General features: G+C 34.3%; 1 protein-coding gene across 8 annotated transcripts in view; it reads right to left on the reverse strand.

Moving 5' to 3' along the window:
- Positions 1–19,983, reverse strand: part of CACNA2D1 (calcium voltage-gated channel auxiliary subunit alpha2delta 1) — a 490,964-nt gene that overhangs the window by 187,767 nt on the left and 283,214 nt on the right. For all 8 annotated transcript variants that reach the window (XM_021674256.2, XM_021674264.2, XM_021674268.2 and 5 more), the window contains exon 5: positions 1,714–1,755. In XM_021674256.2, coding sequence (XP_021529931.1) covers positions 1,714–1,755 — 42 coding nt within the window. The remainder of the gene's footprint in view (positions 1–1,713; positions 1,756–19,983) is intronic.

Here is a 19,983-nt window from a genome sequence, read left to right on the forward strand (position 1 = left end):
CTATAAAGTCATATTGACATTTTACAGATAATTGTTAAAATCTTGAACAAAGCAAAATGACCAATTTCACTATAAAATAAAAATAACTTTCTAAATAATGAGCAAACCTAAATAAATAAAACTGTTTGACATATAAATGTAACTTCTTTAATTAGATTAGAGAAAAAAGGTATTTTCAGTATTGGTTTCATTATCTTTATGCGATCCTTAATTAGAGGACTGCATGTCAATGGCATTCACTTTATTCTAAGTCTTTATCACACTTTTACAAATTAAATGTTTAACAAATGTTGCAATTTATGTATCACCGGGAAGGTTGATGAAGATTTTTATGTATTTTTAAATAATTTAAAAAATATCAACTGCTAATTATAATGACAAAACTAAACAACTCTTCAAAACTGGTATTTACTTTGATATCAATAAACTTAAAACATTTTTAGTTGACAGTTTGTACTTAACAAGCCTCCTACATTATTAAAATAATATATACACTCATTGTAAGAGGAAAGATGTCACTGGAATGCCACCTATGTCTAGAGGAAAAATATACTTTTCAAAACACCCTTAGCTCTTCAACTATGAATTGGGAAAAATAAAACCTTCTTCATTCACAGTATTATTGTAGGAAGTAAGTAAAATAATTTGTGTAAAGTGGTTAGTGTATGGTTTGAGATAGTGGTGGTATAACTTGTTATAATTTGGGAAACTGTGACATATCAAGCCATTACATGTTTTCTCATTTTCTGAAGACCAGATAGACTTGTTTTTTGTTTTTTTGGTTTTTTTTCATTTTCTTCTTTTAAATAGCTGGAAGAAAATTCCACATAATAATATACAAACACAATTATTTTGATTCAGATAAGAAATATGTGAAAGACATATAATACTTTTATTTGTTTGCTACATTTACTGAAATATCCCAAGCTCTTAAAATACCTATAATATAGGATGACCTTAACAAATATTTTTGTCTTAAAAAATAAGTATGTCCGGGTAGTTTTTGATGTAAGAATCAAGTATAAGAATTTTTTAAAAATTAAACGTAACCTTTATTATTTTTGAAAATGTTTTCACTGTAACTAAATAATAAAATGTGTTGTTCAATTCCTATCCAAATGTGGCAGTATTAGAAGTAACCAATTAGCATGAAAATAATCCACATTTTAAAATCATTTAAATATGCACATCAGAGCCATTTACTTAAAAAGGCATAGGAAGCAACTACTTCATTCTACAGACTGTACAAGCAGGGCCAGTTGTTGCACAGCTTCTGGGGTGTCATTCATATTGTAGCTGAAGTACATGGTTCTCCCTGGTGTGCAAAGTTCGAGTCAAAGCAGATAGGTGTTGTGACCCTGGTGACAGGAGCCAGGATGCAGAGGTAGATGGGATTTGATAGCTATTTTCAATATTGCTAATGGCATCCAGAGTATCACAGTTGGTACAATGGACTGAGGTCTGGACAGAGTGCAGTGAGAGTTCAAATCCAGAGGAAAATATGGAATTGTTACTTAGATGCCAAGAATAAGTTGTTAAGAATCACAAAAGTACTAAAGTTCTTAATTATCTTGTATCTAGCTAGTATTTTGCTCATGCAACCTAACACTGTCTTAAAAACTAAGCCTGCTAGTTCTATTTATTCTATAAGACCAATCACTTTACTGTAATTAAGTTTTTCTTAGAATTTAATGTAAAACATTCAATACTCACATCGAGATCATCCTTTGCATTGTAGTAGACAACTTCATTGCTCTACAAAAAAAAAAGAATGCTTTATTGATTTTCATAAAAAGAATACAATATCAAACACTGAATACATTTTATGCACGTTTAAAATAAACTCCTCATAATCTTTCTTTCACAATATATTCCACAATGATCCATAAGGATTAGCCACTATTTTTCTAAGAACATATTAAAACAGTTTATCAGCACTATTATATCTTGCATTGGGAAAAAGGTCTCAGTGTAAGTCTGAGACCCATTTGTCAAGTAAAAATAAAGTGAAAAATTCATAAGTAAAATATACACAAACATATATACACCCATATATTAATACACAATAAACAGGATAATTTAAGAAGCATGTAAGATATGTGTCCTAATACTTTGTTGAAGCCATGATTTTTACATACACACACACACATGGAGTCTTGAAATGATTCTTGAAGAAATGTCCATCTATACAATATAGGCAGAAATTTCCTCATGAGAGTCAGATAAGAAAGGATGAGCACGTGGGAATTCAGAGAGTAAAAAATATCAGATCATCTCACACTAATATTCTCATATTCTAGCAAAGCAGTGAATTAGCATTGGCTTTCTAGCAAAAGTAAATATATACGGATGACTCTGCTAGCCACTAGTGTTCCTGAAAAATACAATATATTGTGAAAGAAAGATTATATTTTAAATATGCACAAAACATATATTTATATGTACCAACTGTGTTACAGAGGAAAAATGGAAACGGATGAATAGAATGACTGTCAAGAATTTAAAACTCCTATTTTTTGTATCTCTGGGGCTAGTTCTATGCAATGTAAAAATAATCTACTTATACTGATTTCTCTTTCTTATCCCCAACTGATTGAAAACATAGTTCATCTTCCATATGTCTTCAAGTTGTAAACTATGTGATCACGTATTTTTCTCTTCCTGTTAAACACCCAAAAACATAGATGCTCTAAAATTTTATTAAAAGAAAACATACAATACACAATTTTTAAAAAAAGAAATTACTGGGGAAAAGTTCACTAAATTAGTGCTTCTGAAAGTATATTCCCTTCCCCCCTCCAAAAAAAAAAAATCACCACTTCAAGATGTTAATAGATGTTATGTGGCAAAAGCATTCCATGGTCATATGACTTTAGAAAACAATAAAGTTGAAATTATCTCTTTTTGGCAGAACTTCACAGAGACAATGTGTGGCTGTGCATTATAAATCTCCAAGAGGAAAATACACTGTGTTTTGTTTCTTAGTTTATTTACCACAGAGATCTGCCTGTTTTTAAGAAACATGAAACTGAAACTCCATAAAATATGTTTCTATGAAGACCAAACAAACCAAAACCAATATAAATATCAGACTATATGATTCATAATACAGGCTGAAACTCATGAGTTTGAATTCCATTTAGAATCACTAAAAGTTTTAAATTATTTAATTGATTTTTTAAAGAATTATTTAGTAGCTAAAAATTTAACATGCATAAAAGTTCTAATTCCTGAAACATTTCTTATAGCATTAATTTTGTAACAGTTAAAATAAAAAGCTGAGGTCATCACATGAACAAAGCAAGACAATCTTCTGAATCCACCTGAGACCCAAACCTAATTACTAGTTTATTGATCCTGCTTGTAACTCTGCAGTTTATACTTAGGAGACAATTTTCTATTTAAAATGTGGATTCTACCAAAAGTTAAAGCACTGAATACGTTCATCTTCATTTTAGACTTCATTTTCTGCAATGTACTGGCTTATATTAACAGAATGGCAACACGTAGACAACAAGGTGAGGCTGCACTGAATTTCAAGAAGTTCAACTTTGTCATTTTCATCAGATACTAATATGTATATGCACACAATGCTGTACCAACAAAGGCACAACACAAGTCAACGTATCTACTCCAACTCTTTAGGTAAAATAATGAATACAGATCAATTACATAAAATAACCGTTGTATGTAGGATTATACTTGATCCATGGTACTAGAATTAATGGTCAGTCAATGTATTTCCTAGTGATAAAATAATATAAATAAACAATCATTATTTATTAAGCCTAAGATTAAGAGTATCTTACCTAGCATCAGAACGGTTGCAAGTATGATTTTTTAAGTGTCGGTATTGATACAAATTAAGTATTTTGATTCAGTTAAGAAGAGCTATGCATGAAACTAACATTAAGTAAAATTAAAAATTAAAAAGATATGTTTGAGAATTTCTAATTTTTTTTCCCTTTTTGTGTACTATATTCTACAAAACCTGATACTTATCTCTTCTTTCAGATACTGAATTGTGAGGGTGCATAATATAATGATGAACTCTCTAAACTCTGAAATTCTATGTTGCTTTTAAAACTGTCATTGAAAAGGTACACTTCGAAGTTTACTTAAGTATTATGAATTTGTACAAGGCTTTCTGGATTTTGGATTGCATGTAATTCTAAATGCTGAGTTTTTAAGTAAACTGAACAAAAATATATCAGTCATAAAATTATATTGCATGTCAAACATCCATACTCATCCATACTCCTTTCTTGTAACTAAGTATTTGACATTTCCTATTTTTTTTTCTTTTTTGTTTTGAGATGGAGTCTTGCATATCACCCAGGCTGGAGTGCAGTGGCACAATCTCCGTTCACTGCAAATTCTGCCTCCCAGGTTCAAGCGATTCTCCTGCCTCAGCCTCCCTAATAGCTGGGATTACAGGTGTATTCCAACATGCCTGGCTTTTTTTTTTTTTTTTTTTTTTTTAGTAGAGATGGGGTTTCATCATGCTGGTCAGGCTGGTCTGGAACTCCTGACCTCAAGTTATCCACCCGCCTCAGCCACCCAAAGTGCTGGGATTACAGGCATGAGCCACCGGGGCTCAGTGTTAGCGTTTCCATTTTAAAAGAGTTCTTTCTCAATATAACATTCATTTACATGGTCAAAACATCAATGAAAAAAACAAAACTGTGACTTTTTATATAAAACAACAAAATGAGAAAGCACTTACTCAAATATGTGTGCTTAGACAGGTTGTCACAATTTAAGAAGAGAACATAGATCTTAGTGGAATATGCAACCAGTTACGTCCAATACCTTAAAACTAAATTTCTTCTCCACCAATAAATGGGATATTGCTTTTGGCTTAGGAGAATTTTTTGAAAACTCATATTATAAATATGCTCTTCTTTCTCAAACCCCAAACTTTTCATTGATAACATACATATTTCATTATTCCTTTATTTCATGAAACAGAAAAGCTCACTTGATCAATTTTAATAAGGATAAATTCATATAGGGCATCAGGATTTGGAGAACCTGTAACTGTGCATCTCCTCGTTTAACCAAATCCACCTCTACAGAATATGACATTAAAATAAATGCCAAACATTCAAAGAGCACTTAATTTATGTCACTATATAAAAATATTTCCTCAGTGTCAGTCATGTTTTCTTATGAAAAAATTGCAATTATTCATTTGTGATTTTTGTTTGGATGATTTCAGAATTATTTAGCTCAAAAACAATTTCAATTATAATTTTGAGAAAAAATCATATTTTTGAGAGGGAGTCATTCTCTTTCATATCAAAACCATTTAAGCTATCTCCTTGCTATTTCGAAATATATGTTAAGATATGTGCAGCTAAGTTAACTAAATCAGTCTTTCATTAGAGTGATTCAAATCACTGAGTCACCAAAATATATCCAGAACCAATCTTAACGGAATTGAGACAAAGGACAATTCTCAGGAATGAAAGATGATTCACACTAAATCAACCAAATTCTGTTCTGATGCTTTTATAGACATGAGTTTTGCTTAAAATGAATTCTGTGCTAATAGAAAATTAGGGGAGGAAATTTAAAAAAAAAAAAAAAAAAACAGTTAAATGCCTTAAGTGGGTAAAATTAAAGGAGAAAAAGACAAAGTCTCAGATGAATTCTTTTTCCCTTAACCCAGTCTCCTGTTCCCATCTCACTTAGACTTTATACAGGGAGATTTTGGGGTCTCAGCATCAACTGAGGCAGCCACATCCCACTTACTCAACAATTGTTTTGGCAACCTTTTCTGTGCTTAGTGTTAGAGAAACAAAGATGAATAACATCTACACCCTGACCACAGGGGGCAAGTGATCACCCTCCTACTTGTCTGTGGCAAGGACCTGATCTGCTGCATAGGAAAGATATATCATTATGGTTGGATGACATGACCACATAAACTAAAACTTTCTCAGTTTTCAAAACAGTTCAGAATTAAGAATTTCAGATAGTTAAGACATTGCCCCTCTGTTGATCAGTTTGAGCATGTGTGTGCATTTCTTTCCTAACCATTTCCCTGTCTTATCACTAAAAATGCCCTCAGTCCCTTCCCCAGAAAGTATAGTTATACCAGTATCATTTAATACTTTAATTAAAACTATGGCATATAAACTAATTACCACAGGCACAAATGACAGAATTGAGTAATCTTGTTTCCCTATTATCCTTCAGCCTAAATATCTTTATGCAAATTATTAAACATCATCATCTTGGAAGGTATTACACATGCAAACACAGGTTTTCAGTGGATTTCAAGGTATTATGTGCAGTATGATAGAATAAAGTCAGCAACAGCCTCAAACTAGATTCAGGGATTAGTTAAACCTTTAGAGAGCTATTTTTCATAATTTAAGTACCACCAGATGACAAGAACAAATTGTTTTGTTTCTGATTTTTAACCATGCAGTTTAGTTATTTATTATCTCCTTGAAACAAATTTGCCCAAATGGTCCATGCTAATATAATAACTGCTGCTTACTGAAATTTAAAACATCCCCTAGCAAGTTGAGAGATAAATTACTTTAGTCCCATATTGTCTATTGGGAGTCAAAAATTAAATCTGAGCAAAACAGAACTTTCCATCTTAAAAATGTATATTTTGAATGACAGTCCCTTGTATGCCACTTGCCCACAACAGTCAGCCTCTGATGAATAGTTTACGTTGAAAATCTGAAGCAGACCGGCAAAGCTTCCCGATGGAGCTAAGATGTTGCCAGGAATAAGTCTTAAATATTGCAACTGAAAATTAAGATTTTATAGTCAACAATTAAAATATATAACGCATTCAAAATTCAAATAGAGACTAACTTCCTGTCCAATTTACTAATTCTCTTTTCTTGGCTATACTTGACTCTGCACACGATTCACAGCCTGACAAATTTTGGGCAACGGTACTTTCTGCTAAAGTCACTTTTAAAAAACGTTGCAATCTTATTGTCATTTTTATCACTCCTGAGTTCCAAATATGAAGTCAATTGGTTCAACATTATAGATAACTTTTCATTAAAAATTACTTATGTTAATGATTCATGCCAGCCAAGATCTATGCTGTTTAGCTAAAATCATTAATAACTCAAATTTTCTGAAAATATATTATGTAGCAATTTGACTTAGCAACCACTGCTATTTTGTCCATATTAACTGTTGTACATGGGATGAGTTCAACCAACAGCACTCTACACTGTGTAAATAAAAGAACTTAGTAACGTGTGTTTGTGTGTGGTTGTGTGTGCGTGTGTGTCAGTCGGGAAGGGGTGTATGAATGTGACTGAATCATTTTCAAGACAGTGGTCCATGAAAAAAGTATTTTTTTTCATGTCATTATATTTGTTTGAAGTTTGGAAAACAATGAACATATTGAGAAAGTTTGTAATTTAGAAGATAAAAAGGAAAAAATAAACAGGCACAGGTGAATCTCGAGATCAGTGTTACCATGTAACTGAACTGAAGACGTGATAAACCTGCATTCATATCATGTGACAAGAGACAATAAGATAACTGATGTTAAGTGTTAAGTACAGTGCATAGCACACAATATGTGACCCATAATTGTTAACTATTTTTTACATATGAAAAATGTCAGGAATACACATCCATAGAATTTCTCTATTAACTATAGTTAATATATACCTACTTATACATGAAATAATGTAATTTTAATTTCATTTTCTTAGATCGGTTTAGTATGCGATGTGTCTATTTAAAGTACTGCCTTCACAGATTCCACACAGCAGAGTGGAGAAGAAATAAAATTACCAGTTGTTGTTTTGCTTTCTAATCTGATAAAACAAATGAGACGATTTCTAAGAAAGCCTAATACAAACGGTAATTAACTGGAGTGGAAGGGGCTTATATGCGTCCTGTCCACCAACTGTGTTGCTGTGTTCCAGACCCGTGTGATTTCACATTCTTCCGCCTCTACATCTACACCTTCGCATGCCAATTGTCATTCATTAATTATTGCCTAGAAAAACTTTCACCTTGTATTAACCTAAATGTTTGTTTATCCATTCCAACATCCAAACTGCACAATCTTGCTGGAGAAAATTACATACCAGTAAATCAGAAGGTTTTAGGTTTTAAAAACTGTAACAAACGTAGCGTTGTTTGGTAAAATGTTTTTCTGTACAGAAATCCTACAGCTTTTCAGAAAATGTTTCTTCACCCCACCTAATCATGTGATTCTGTCTGGCTAGTAAATCACATCAGTCCACTTCCCTGATGACAGAAATTAACAAGTACCTAAATATATTCAATAGTTGTATTCTGTCTATTTATTTGGGTGTAATAATAGGTCTAGGAGTAATTATGGTTGTAAAAGCTGAGCTGGTTACAGCCTGAATCCTTGAAGCTCCCTTCATCTAGGACAAATCATATTATTCTTAAGCTAGTAAGAATTTGGTTTCTAACACATAAAATTGATAGTACTGATACAAATACAATAGTTTCCACAATGTTTTCTTCTAGTCTTATTTTCTGTTACTAATAGTTAATATTGTTTGCTTGAAATTCAATTTTTATTTGTAGCGTTATGAGAATTTCAGTGTTCTAGAATTAATTCCCAAATCTGTGTCCTGGATGCTAGCCCCTGCTGATTCATTAGGAATTCCATTTCTTCATCATCCTCCTTTTCTCCCTTGTGTATCCATCTTTTATTTAATCACATTCAGGTAATTTGCAAAATGCAACTAAGAGGATTTGTGGAATAAAAACTAAGATGTGTTCTGGCATGAAATATTTTTCCCTAAAATTTAAAATTCTAGCAGAAGATTTAAAAAAATCAAAGAAGCCAAGTTCAAAGTTTTCTTAGCTCCTATATGAAGACAATGCATTTTAATGTTTTTCTAACATTTTTCTAAAGGTCAAAAATCACCTACTGCCAACTTAATATTTTATAAGTAGTATATTAGCAATCATTACCATTTTTTAAATGATGGATCAATTTTTTTTGTTTTTTTTTTTTTTGAGACAGAGTTTCGCTCTTGTTACCCAGGCTGGAGTGCAATGGCACGATCTCGGCTCACTGCAACCTCCACCTCCTGAGTTCAGGCAATTCTCCTGCCTCAGCCTCCTGAGTAGCTGGGATTACAGGCACGTGCCACCATGCCCAGCTAATTTTTTTTTTCTATTTTTAGTAGAGATGGGGTTTCACCATGTTGACCAGGATGGTCTCGATCTCTTGACCTCGTGATCCACCCGCCTCGGCCTCCCAAAGTGCTGGGATTACAGGTGTGAGCCACCGCGCCCGGCGGGATCAATTTTTTTACATCAACTCTTCACTAGCCTTTAAAATTAGCTGCATAATAAAAAATCAAATAACTATACATTTTGATTGTATGCTTGAATTTCAGAGATTTAAAACTATTAAAGTAAAATGATTTTCCCAGTGTGATTCAATGATGTATGGATTATAGTGAAAACATGTAATCTGTTCCTTGTTTGAATTCTCAGCATTCTTTCATAAGAATCAATAAGCATTGAGCTTTGTACATATGCTCAGCCTGATTTAGGTTAGAAAGCTAAACACACATGTTTTCTGAGACCCTGATTACTAAAGTTAATCCCCAGTGAGTTAAATATTCTCAATGTCAATTTTGTGTATTGAAAAGCTAAGATTAGCAACAGTTAAACTGAGTCTTCTTATCCCCAGGCAAATACATGTACCTCCTGTGTATCGGTATTATGAAAGCAGGCATGACCTCCTTCTTAGAGACAGTGAATTCCATACACACACACAGACACACAAACACATACACACACACACACACACGTACCCTCTCTAGTTTACCCAATAATAAAGAAAAGAGTAAATAATCTTTGAGAAACATTCATTCGTTTTATCCATTCTTTTAACTTGGTCTTACAATCTGCATTAAAACGTGATTAAAAATTATTATTAAATTTTAGCCTACTGGAAGAACAATGAAACTAGAAATAATTTTGGCCTTTTGTAAGCTTGCTTCTGTTATTTTTGCCACGTATCACTTCACATTTATTCATCAGGTATTTTCAAATGCATATTTATAATGTTTAGTCTGCCTACTTTTTAAGTTGCCATTATGGTGCTTGTAAGTTAAAGTATCACTTCATAAGTTGTCCAGCACATAAACCAATCTACAAGCCAAAGCCATCTAAGAGGAGTGGTCACAGCAAAAATAATAGATCCATGTGTCTTTACTATGTTTAATTACCTAACTGCAAAGATACTCATGTACTACAGCCCAGATCTGTACTAGCATGCTGGTGACACAAATGGATATATCTGCCTAGAGGAAAGAAACATTCATGACATTCACTAAAAGGAAATGCTCATTGCTTCTACATAAGTACATTTTTTTAAAAGGTAAGAAGATTAAATTACTACAATTTGAGCAGAAACAGTGTCCTACTGTGCATATACTCAATGCTAGCAGTGTCTGGAATGCTGTATGAAATGCTATTTAAAGGACTGAGAAATGAATTAAATGAATACAATAAGCCTGTGATAAACCATTAGAAATGTGGCTGGGCGACATGGCTCTAGCCTGTAGTCCCAGCACTCTGGGAGGCCAAAGGGTGAAGATTACCTGAGGTTAGGAGTTCAAGACCAGCCTGGCCAACATGGTGAAACCTTGTCTACTGAAAATACAAAAATTAGTTGGGCATGGTGGCACATGCCTATAATACCAGCTACTTGGGAGGCTGAGGCAGGAGAATCATGTGAACCCGGGAGGCAGAGGTTGCAGTGAGCCAAGATCATGCCACTGCACTCTAGCCTGGGCAACAGAGCAAGACTTCATCTCAAAAAAAAAAAAAAAAGAAACTACTAGAAATTCTAATAAAGTAACAAAACAAGTACACACACACACACACACACCCCTACACATGTATACATAATGCATCACAGTCAAAAAAATGTACACAGCTTTACAAAAGTTCAAATAAGTTAAAAGGTAGGCTACTTCCACTCTTATAGGAAATCAAGGAGAAATTCCAAGTAGACTGATTTCAAAGTTCCTTGGTTCTTGAACTTCAAAGGAGATCAATTCCTATTAAACATTAAGAGCTATATCAATTTATTTCTTCATCGGATAAACTTTAATAGAAATCTGCCTGTAAGCTATTTTGGTGTTCCAAATGGTATCAATACATATATGATTTAAACTCTATGAGAAGAGCAAAGGTAGAATATGAGAAGGTAAATATATTATTTTCCTCAGGCATCAAATCTCCCAGGAACCTCATTCCAGAACTGAACAAACACATTCATAATGCTGAGGAACTTGCTTTAATCTTCTTTAATCTGTAACTCCAATGAAGCTTTAGATATAATCATCTAAAGCATTAAAATTTAATTCTCCAAAATATTTCATTTCTTATGTTTCTTCCTATTGATTCAGACACCCCACAGATCTTCTTGAGTCATGATCAAGGTCAACAGCACTTGATCATAATATATGATGTCTTAGCAAAAGAGTTGTTAATTTGTCCAATGGTGATATTAGCACTTTATTTCCAGATTGATCATTATCAACTTCCGATTATTACCATACTACAACAAAATATGAGGATTAACATTACGGTCAATGAATAACTGAGTTTAAAATAATCTGTTCAAAATCATAGCCTCAAAGAACATTAGGTTGGTTATCACTACATCAATTTCATTCATCTTTCTTCAGGCTCATAGGGATATGTAGGATAGGAAAGGGGTAGGACAAAGGGCGTTTGTCATGTGTCTATTATGAAATAAACATCCACATATATATAGTACTCCTTGCTCATCTCCAGAAGAAACTTTCAAGACCCCCCAGTAAAGGCCTGACATTGTAGATATAGATAATATTCCTATGTATACAAACTTATGATAAAGTTTAATTTATATATTAAGCACAGTAGGAGATTAACAACAATAATCAAGTAGAGTAATTATAACTTTATGCTGGCATCACTATTCTTACGCTTTGGGGCCATTAAGTAAAATAAGGGTTGTACTGCAATCCCAAGACAGCAGATCTAATAACCAAGATGGCTTGTAAGTGACTAACTGGCAGGAACGATTACTGCTTCTTTCTGCCTCAGAATAAGCTTTCAACTTTTTCCCATCAGAGCACCTTAGAATTCTTACTGCTACATGTTTTTCCACAGTTCTTATTATTTCTGTCTCATAAGTCTCTTGCTTTTGTCAATGGCTAGATTACCATCCCCCCACCAAAGATAAACTTCTGCTAAACTAGCTCTTCTCTGTTAACTTTAATCTCCATGGTAATTAGTATTATAGGCAACTGGTATTTTAGCCATGCATATTTAGGGACCAGGAGGCCAAGTTCCCATGAGCTGACATCTCACAGAGCTTTGGGCAAGTCCTGGATGAAAATAAATTTGACCTCAGAATAGCTTCTTTCTCACGTCCTGCCCTAGAGAATGGTAGTATTTCCTTGCTTAAATAAGTTTTACCCTCTTTCTACTTTTCTAAAAGATAATTTAAATCAAATGCTCAGCTGATAGTATAAAAGAAAGGGTCAAGCAGAATTAGCATTGAAAATCTACCCCTAAATATGTGTCCAGGGTGGATTCATTGAACAAAGGGATGATTCATGTCCTGGGCAGGATGGAGTAAAGTGGTAGGAGAATTTATCATGGCACTCAGAATGGTGTGCGATTTAAAACTTATGAATTTATACCTGAACTATCCCATTTAATATTTTCAGACCTTGATTGACCACAGGTAACTGAAAACACAGAAAGCGAAATGATAAAGGAGGATTACTATATATTATTTAAGCTGTACAAAATCTATTAGACATTCAACTGGTACAATCTTTTTGAAAATATATTGATTGAAAATTTCATAAAGCTTATGTTATATTGCTCTTTGAATTCCATTCTTCCTTCTCCTCTATCCCAGCTTCATTCACAATCATGAGACAATAGGTTTCGGCAATCTATGTGAAAGTGGTAACAGCTAAAACAAATACATCACTGTTCGGCATGGATACTGCATTACGTTCCTATGAGGCAACAGTTTTAAAAGCAAGACTTGTTAAAGTAGAACAGAGATTTGTAAGTTTCAAAAATAGATGATTTTACACAGGACAAAACTAAGAAGTCTAAATGATGAAGCATAGTTAAGGAAAAAAAAAGTCAGGATATGAAACAAAGGATGTTCCGCCCTATTACAAAAAGGAATACTGAGAATTTCCTGAGTTGAGTTGAAAGAGCAAAAGAAAAGCTGAAGGAGAGAGCTACAAGTGACATATATATGGACTGGCTCCCATTATAGGTAGAAAACAGTGGAAGAGGGAAGGAGGTATGTTAGGGAGAAATCTGCCACACTTCCTACTGGGAGTCTGAAATAAAGACTTTCCATCACTCATGTGCATCCAGGAAGCTTCCTTTGCTGGAGAAAACTCCCCAGCTTCTCCACTTCACATCAAAATTGGATACCCTTCTTCTTCTTCTTCTTCTTCTTATTATTATTATTATTATTATTTTGAGATGGAGTTTCGCTCTTGTCATCCAGCTGGAGTGTAATGGCATGATCTCAGCTCACTGCAACCTCTGCCTCCCAGGTCCAAGTGATTCTCTTGCCTCAGCCTCCTGAGTAGCTGGGATTACAGGCATGTGCCACCATGTCAGCTAATTTTTGTATTTTTAGTAGAGACAAGGTTTCACCATGTTGGCCAGGCTGGTCTTGAACTCCTGACCTCAGGTGATCCACCCACCTTGGTCTCCCAAAGTGCAGGGATTACAGGTGTGAGCTCCTGCACCTGGCTGGATACCCCTCTTAATGCCTCTCATAGAACCTTCTCTTATTTCACCACTGTATAAATCAGGGAGAAGAGTCACTACACATCACTGGTTTGTTGTATTGAAGAAATGAGCAAGTATCTGAGTCAAGGATGAGCTGCACTCCCTGCCTCAAGTCTGTGCACTCATCACACATACTGTGATCACCTGCCTGAGCCCTGTGAGAGACTACACCTCAGTCAGTTTTGAGCTCAATGCCTGGCCCAAGGCCCATCACAGCTTAGGTGTCAGTGACTACTAAACAAGCCTGCCTCCCTCATAAGGTGGTTGAATCATCTGACGAATTATCTTAATACTCCACAGACAAGATGTTCTTTGACTGGTTAACACTGTCCTAGGTTTGGTTCCCCAGAAACAGACACTGAGACCAGCATTTGAATATAGGTAATTTATTCAGGAGGTGATCCCAGGAGACACCAACAGGCGAATGGAGAAGTGACACACCAAGGCAAAAGAATTCAGCACCAGGTGTGGTCAAGAGCAGGTGGACAACTGGGGCTCAGTTTCCCTAGAAGCCTTGGGGAGGCTATATAGAATTTCACTCAAAACTGTCATATCCAAAGAATGAGGCGGCTCAGGTAGTATCCATCCACACTGTCATGGACAATGTTCACTCATGCACATCCTAGCCACCAGAGAAAGCCCTCAAGGCCGAGATGTGCAGATGCTTAGAGTAGGAAGCTGTAAGATTATGTGCTTGTCTATGCCTGTGTGCAAGTGTGCGTGTGTGTGTGTGTGCACGTGGGCATGTGCACGCGCTGAGGAGATGTGGGCAGGGAACCAACAGCATCTACTATAGGCACACAGTCAGTGTTTTAAAATGCTTACTGAGCACATGGCTAAATGCTTACACGACTTTAAGCATTGACTAGTTAGCAATGTGGCTTCCCAAGGCTTTGTTTCTTCCCCTGTGAAATGATTATTCAATTGACAAATACGGTCTCTAGAATTCTTCCACCTTTAAGGTTTGGAGTTTCCACTAACTGCTTTGCTTTAGATCACATTAAAAAAACCTAATAACTGGGTTCATCTATTTCCCCCTCCACCCCACCATTAAGCCATTGATTAGTTTGCTTCTCATGTGAGCACCCAACAGAACTTAAAGAGGCATCTCTCTATTCTGAAAATAAAGCAAAGCTTAAAAAAAAAAAAAAACCTGAAACCACCGAAACGTATTTTTGTAGAAGCATGTAAAACTGTAAAAAGAACCTCGCATCGTTATTTTTCTATCTTGAAAGGTCAAGTTAAGGTATATTCATTTATTCCTGAATAGTAATAACTGTGTTCCAAGGACAGGTGTTTGCAATAGAAACATCCGCAAACTAACCTAAATTAACCCCTTTCCACTGACCAAATACAAGCCGGCAATTTCCCCATTATGACATAAATTACCTGCTATAGATCAATTGCTGCTATCTTTATTAACATAATTAGACGGCATTCATTTGTAGTTAACTAAAGTGGAAATCACTGTTTTTATAGGGCATAGATTACAGTTTAAATCTGTACTGCTTCTTTGTAAAAAATATTTTGTTAACAGTACAAAGAAAGGAAAGCTGTTGCAGAAGGAAGAAAATAAAACAGCTTCAGACATTTTAGAAGCACATTTGAATAATATATAATTGCTTGGAAACAAAAATGTCTAATAGCTTATGTTTCATTAGCCTAGCTTTAGTAACTGTATTAAGTTATATTTCAAAGAGCTTTTTTAATTCAAACGGTTTACTGATTCAGAGATAACTTCTCTCATTAAAACATGCATAATTGTTAAAATGTTAATTTCTGAAAACAACAATCCAAAAGATTCTCAACAAATTCAAAAGACTTTCAACATAGTCCTAGTTAAATTGTATACTTTATTTCATCTCTTGTCCAAATTAAAAAAAAAAAAGGAGAAGCAATAAAAGGAAGTTCTGTGGACTATGCTTCATTCCTCTGGCATATTTTCATAGGAGTTATTTTAATTTCATAATGCATAATTGTTTAGAAAATGCAATCTTTCTTTTCTTTATAGTACTAAATAAATATCTTTATACTTTTTCAAAAAAATTACAGAGAAAGTTGTAGCAAGGAAAGGCTGGATCATGGCAATACAGCTGCACTGAATGAAAAATTTAAAAATCTACATTGTTTTTCCTTGGTGCAATTCTCAGTCCGTGGCTGCAAACAAATCAATCTATCCTGAGTTGTTTTGGCTTCTCATTTATTAATTAGGCAAAGAATTCCAAAATCAGAGCAGTATAAATGAAGAAATTTAGACGGTTTTTCAAAAAGAAATTGAGGTAAAAAGATAAACTGAATAGCTAAAGGACTTAACTAAATAAAACTACTTCAATCATAAGAGGCTGGTGTCACTTAGGGGGAGAGCAAAAATACTGCAGAGAAGCTGAGCCAATTATAGAGCTGTCTACATTTTAAACTGTGATTCCAGATGTGTTGTTGAACAAAGAAACACAACAACATACTCAGCTTTTGATCATACTAACTTCTTTCTAGCACGTAAGAAACTCAGTATGAAAAATATTTTACATTTAAAGAAGCAAGCAATTTCAAAGTTAACACCCAGGTGAGAAGAATGAAGAGAATGTATTAGCACTTAATTAACCTTTAAAGACACAATTCCCTCTCTACAAAAGTAGAAGGAGATGGTTTTTCCTCCAACGTGTTGTATACTTTTGTCCACTTTCATGGACTGCTTAGTAAAAACATAGCAGATCTAGAAATAGGGAAGAACAAATGAACTGAAAGCAGATCAAGTGAAATTACATCTAAGCTTTATATTCCAAAGTTAAATGTATCAAGCTATATACTGACAGAGGACAAGATAAACCTAAAAATGATTAATCAAAGCTGATAAATATTAATATAATAATATGCTTTCCATTCACCATCATGTAAATGATACAAAAACCACAGTTATATTAATATAATTGACCCATTATCTCGAAATTGTTTAGAGATTGTTACCCCCCAAAAAAAATTAGACCTTAATAAATATACAAAGTTGAGCTCAGACTAAGAGTTTTCTTAAAACCTTGAGAAAAAGTTAATACTTGAGAAAAGGTAAAACCTTGAGAAAATCTTAATATTTGTAGGTTTATCAGGAAAAATACAGGACATCCTATTAAATTTGAATATTAAATGATGAATTCTTTCTAGTAAAAGTATGTTCCAAACTTCCACAAAAGATATTGTTGTTTGAAATTCAAATGTAACTGGGAACCCTGTGTTTTTATGCACTAAATCTGGCAACTTTCATTTATAAGATGGTATTATATCATTTATATGGATTTTACATTATTTCTGATAATTTTTAAAATTCCAATATTGTTGCAGAAATTGGGATGGGGGAGAATGCTATATATCACTAAACACTACCTTTGAAATTAAGTCAGGAACATAATCCCAAAGGAGTAACATCAAAATTGCAAACAGCCACAGCCCTTAGAAAACTTAATTACCTAGAAAGGCCAAGATGTATTTCTGTTTTTCAAAACTGGAATAAATCTTTAGTTAAATGCATTGTATGTTTCAATGGTACTTTCAATTTTACATATAGAAGAATTATTGGGCACTGTTCATTTAATTTCTCATTCTGAAACACACTAAGGCAATATCAAAATGGTTGCATTGGTAATTTAGCAATTTATTAATTTTTGAGGAAATTCATAAGAGGGAAACATGGCTATAATATCTGCCATCCCACTGACCACCTAGGCTGATTTCTGTGACCTGATCGGCCAGCCAGTTACACTCAAAGTACACTGTGCAATCCTTCTGGACTTGCACACTAGATCAAATGAAATTACTTTCAGACAGGCACTATTCTTAATGTCAAAGGTATATGAAAGGCTGAGACCTTGGCAAAACCTGCAAACTCAGCATTTTAAGTGATCCTTAAGTAATTTTTTTCCTTTTTGAATTTTTGTTGCCATCAGTTATTCTGTTGAGATGACCAGGAGCCTAGCTCTCTCAGGAATTAATGAGGAATTAAAACTGAGATTTAAAAAAAATCTAGATACTTAAATTTGGAAACTAAAGGCAAACTAGTCACATATAAACAAAACAGGAAACTTGAAAGAGCTAGGTGACAGATTATATGATTAATAAAATATTTTTAAGATCTTATTTCTAATAAGTTTAATCATTACAAACTCAAATTCCAGTTTCCATAAGTAGAAGGCAGATGCTCAATTGCACAATCTAAAGTCGTTCATTTAACCATTTTTCTCCATGATCTAAAGTGGTATCTAAAATTGACAAATTATGTAAAAGGGTATAATAGAATCTCTAAATATATAATATAAATTTGTGACAATCATCATGACTACAAATTCCAATGCCTTAAAGCTTTTAACTATAGCTTTGTATGACCACTTCTTGATGTTTAATTGACCCATCATTAATTTATAACTGGATTATGTATAGAAATATCAAGAAAATTGTATTTGAAAAGCTCTGATGAAAAGTTCTCTAAATTCCTCCCTGCATCAACCAACCCCGCTAAGCATCATTGTTCTAAGGTATACAATTCTACCCTTAGAGCAAACTATAAAAAAACTTTAAAACTATTACTGAAATATTTATTTTTAGCTGTGCTATTCAAAAAAACATTGAATAGCACAGCTAAAAATAAATATTTCAGTAATAGTTTTAAAGAAAAACACTTTGGAAGAGGAAAAAAAGATAACTGTTGCAGAGCTTGTAATCCTGTAATTAAGCATCAAATTTTGTGTTAAGCTTCTTGACAGACTGGGAGAAAAGAAAATCATGATCCCTAGCATGATTCTCTGTGTCTGATGAAAAGGATAAATGAGATTTTGCCATGAGCGATAAGCTGCTTCTTATAACTAAAGCCTGTAGGACCGCGAAAAACATAATCGGTGTAGTTCTCAACAAACAGAAAGGGATTCTTCCAATAATGTCTGTGTGTCCCACCATGCCCGATATACCTGCATATGATTTATATATATCTCACACACACACACACACACACACACGGCAAGACAATAGTCTAATATCACTTTTAATTTGTTTAAATATTTATGAGCAGAACACCAAAATGCTTCAAAAGCATGTGAGTTTTGTACAGAGAACAAAACACCCTGAGGTAACTGGCACTCGATTTTCCTTCCATTAAGAGAAAGGTATGGTGTGCGCTTCACTCCTGAGTGGGCACTGAACAATGAGAACACATGGACACAGGGAGGAGAACAACACACACCAGCGCCTGTTGTGTGGAGAAGGACAAGGGGAGGGAGCTTAGAGGACAGGTCAACAGGTGCAGCAGACCACTATGACACACGTGTACCTAGGTAACAAACCTACACGTTCTACACATGTATCCTGGAACTTAAATGAAAAGAAATATATATGATACGCCCATAAAACGCAAATACATCCTCACATACATACTGAAAAAGAGAATTGTGCTGAAATTAAAGAGGTATCAAATTTGATTCAAAAACTGAATGCCATATTCTGTTTTCTCTTCAGATTGTATAAATCTTTTGCCTTTTATAGAAAATGAATACTAGTTGGTCTTTGTAGAGTCATCTCTAGTAAAAAGGAATAAACAATAATGATAATGTCATATCTATCCATTTATTGATTATTTCCTATGAAAACCAGCTGATATGGTTTGGATCTATGACCCCACCCAAGTTTCACGTCAAACTGTAACCCCCAGTGTTGGAGGTGGGCCTGGTGAGAGGCGACTGGATGATGGGGCAGCTTCTTAAGAATGGTTCAGCACCACTTCCTTGCTGCTGCACACATGATAGCGAGTTCTCGGAAGAACTGGTTGTGTAAAGTGTGTGGCACCTCCCTCTTCCCCTTTCTGTCTTGCTCCTGCTCCCACCACAGGAGAGGCCTTGCTCCCCCACCGTTGCCTTCTGCCATAATTGTAAGTTTCCCGAGGCCTCCCTAGAAACCAGGCAGATGTCAGCATTATGGTTCCTGTACAGCCTATGGAACCATAGGCCGGTTAAACCCATTTTCTTTTTAAATTACCCAGTATCAAGTATTTCTTTACAGCAATGCAAGAATCAACTCATACACCATCTGATACAGAACTCACCACAAATATTAAAAAGATACACATTATTACAATTTGCAGATGGGAAAACTGATATTCAGATATTCAGGGAGGTAAGCCAATTT

Source organism: Aotus nancymaae, unplaced genomic scaffold (assembly GCF_030222135.1).
Source record: "Aotus nancymaae isolate 86718 unplaced genomic scaffold, 86718_ANA_hifiasm-v0.15.2.pri h1tg000002l, whole genome shotgun sequence".
Classification (NCBI taxonomy): domain Eukaryota; kingdom Metazoa; phylum Chordata; class Mammalia; order Primates; family Aotidae; genus Aotus; species Aotus nancymaae.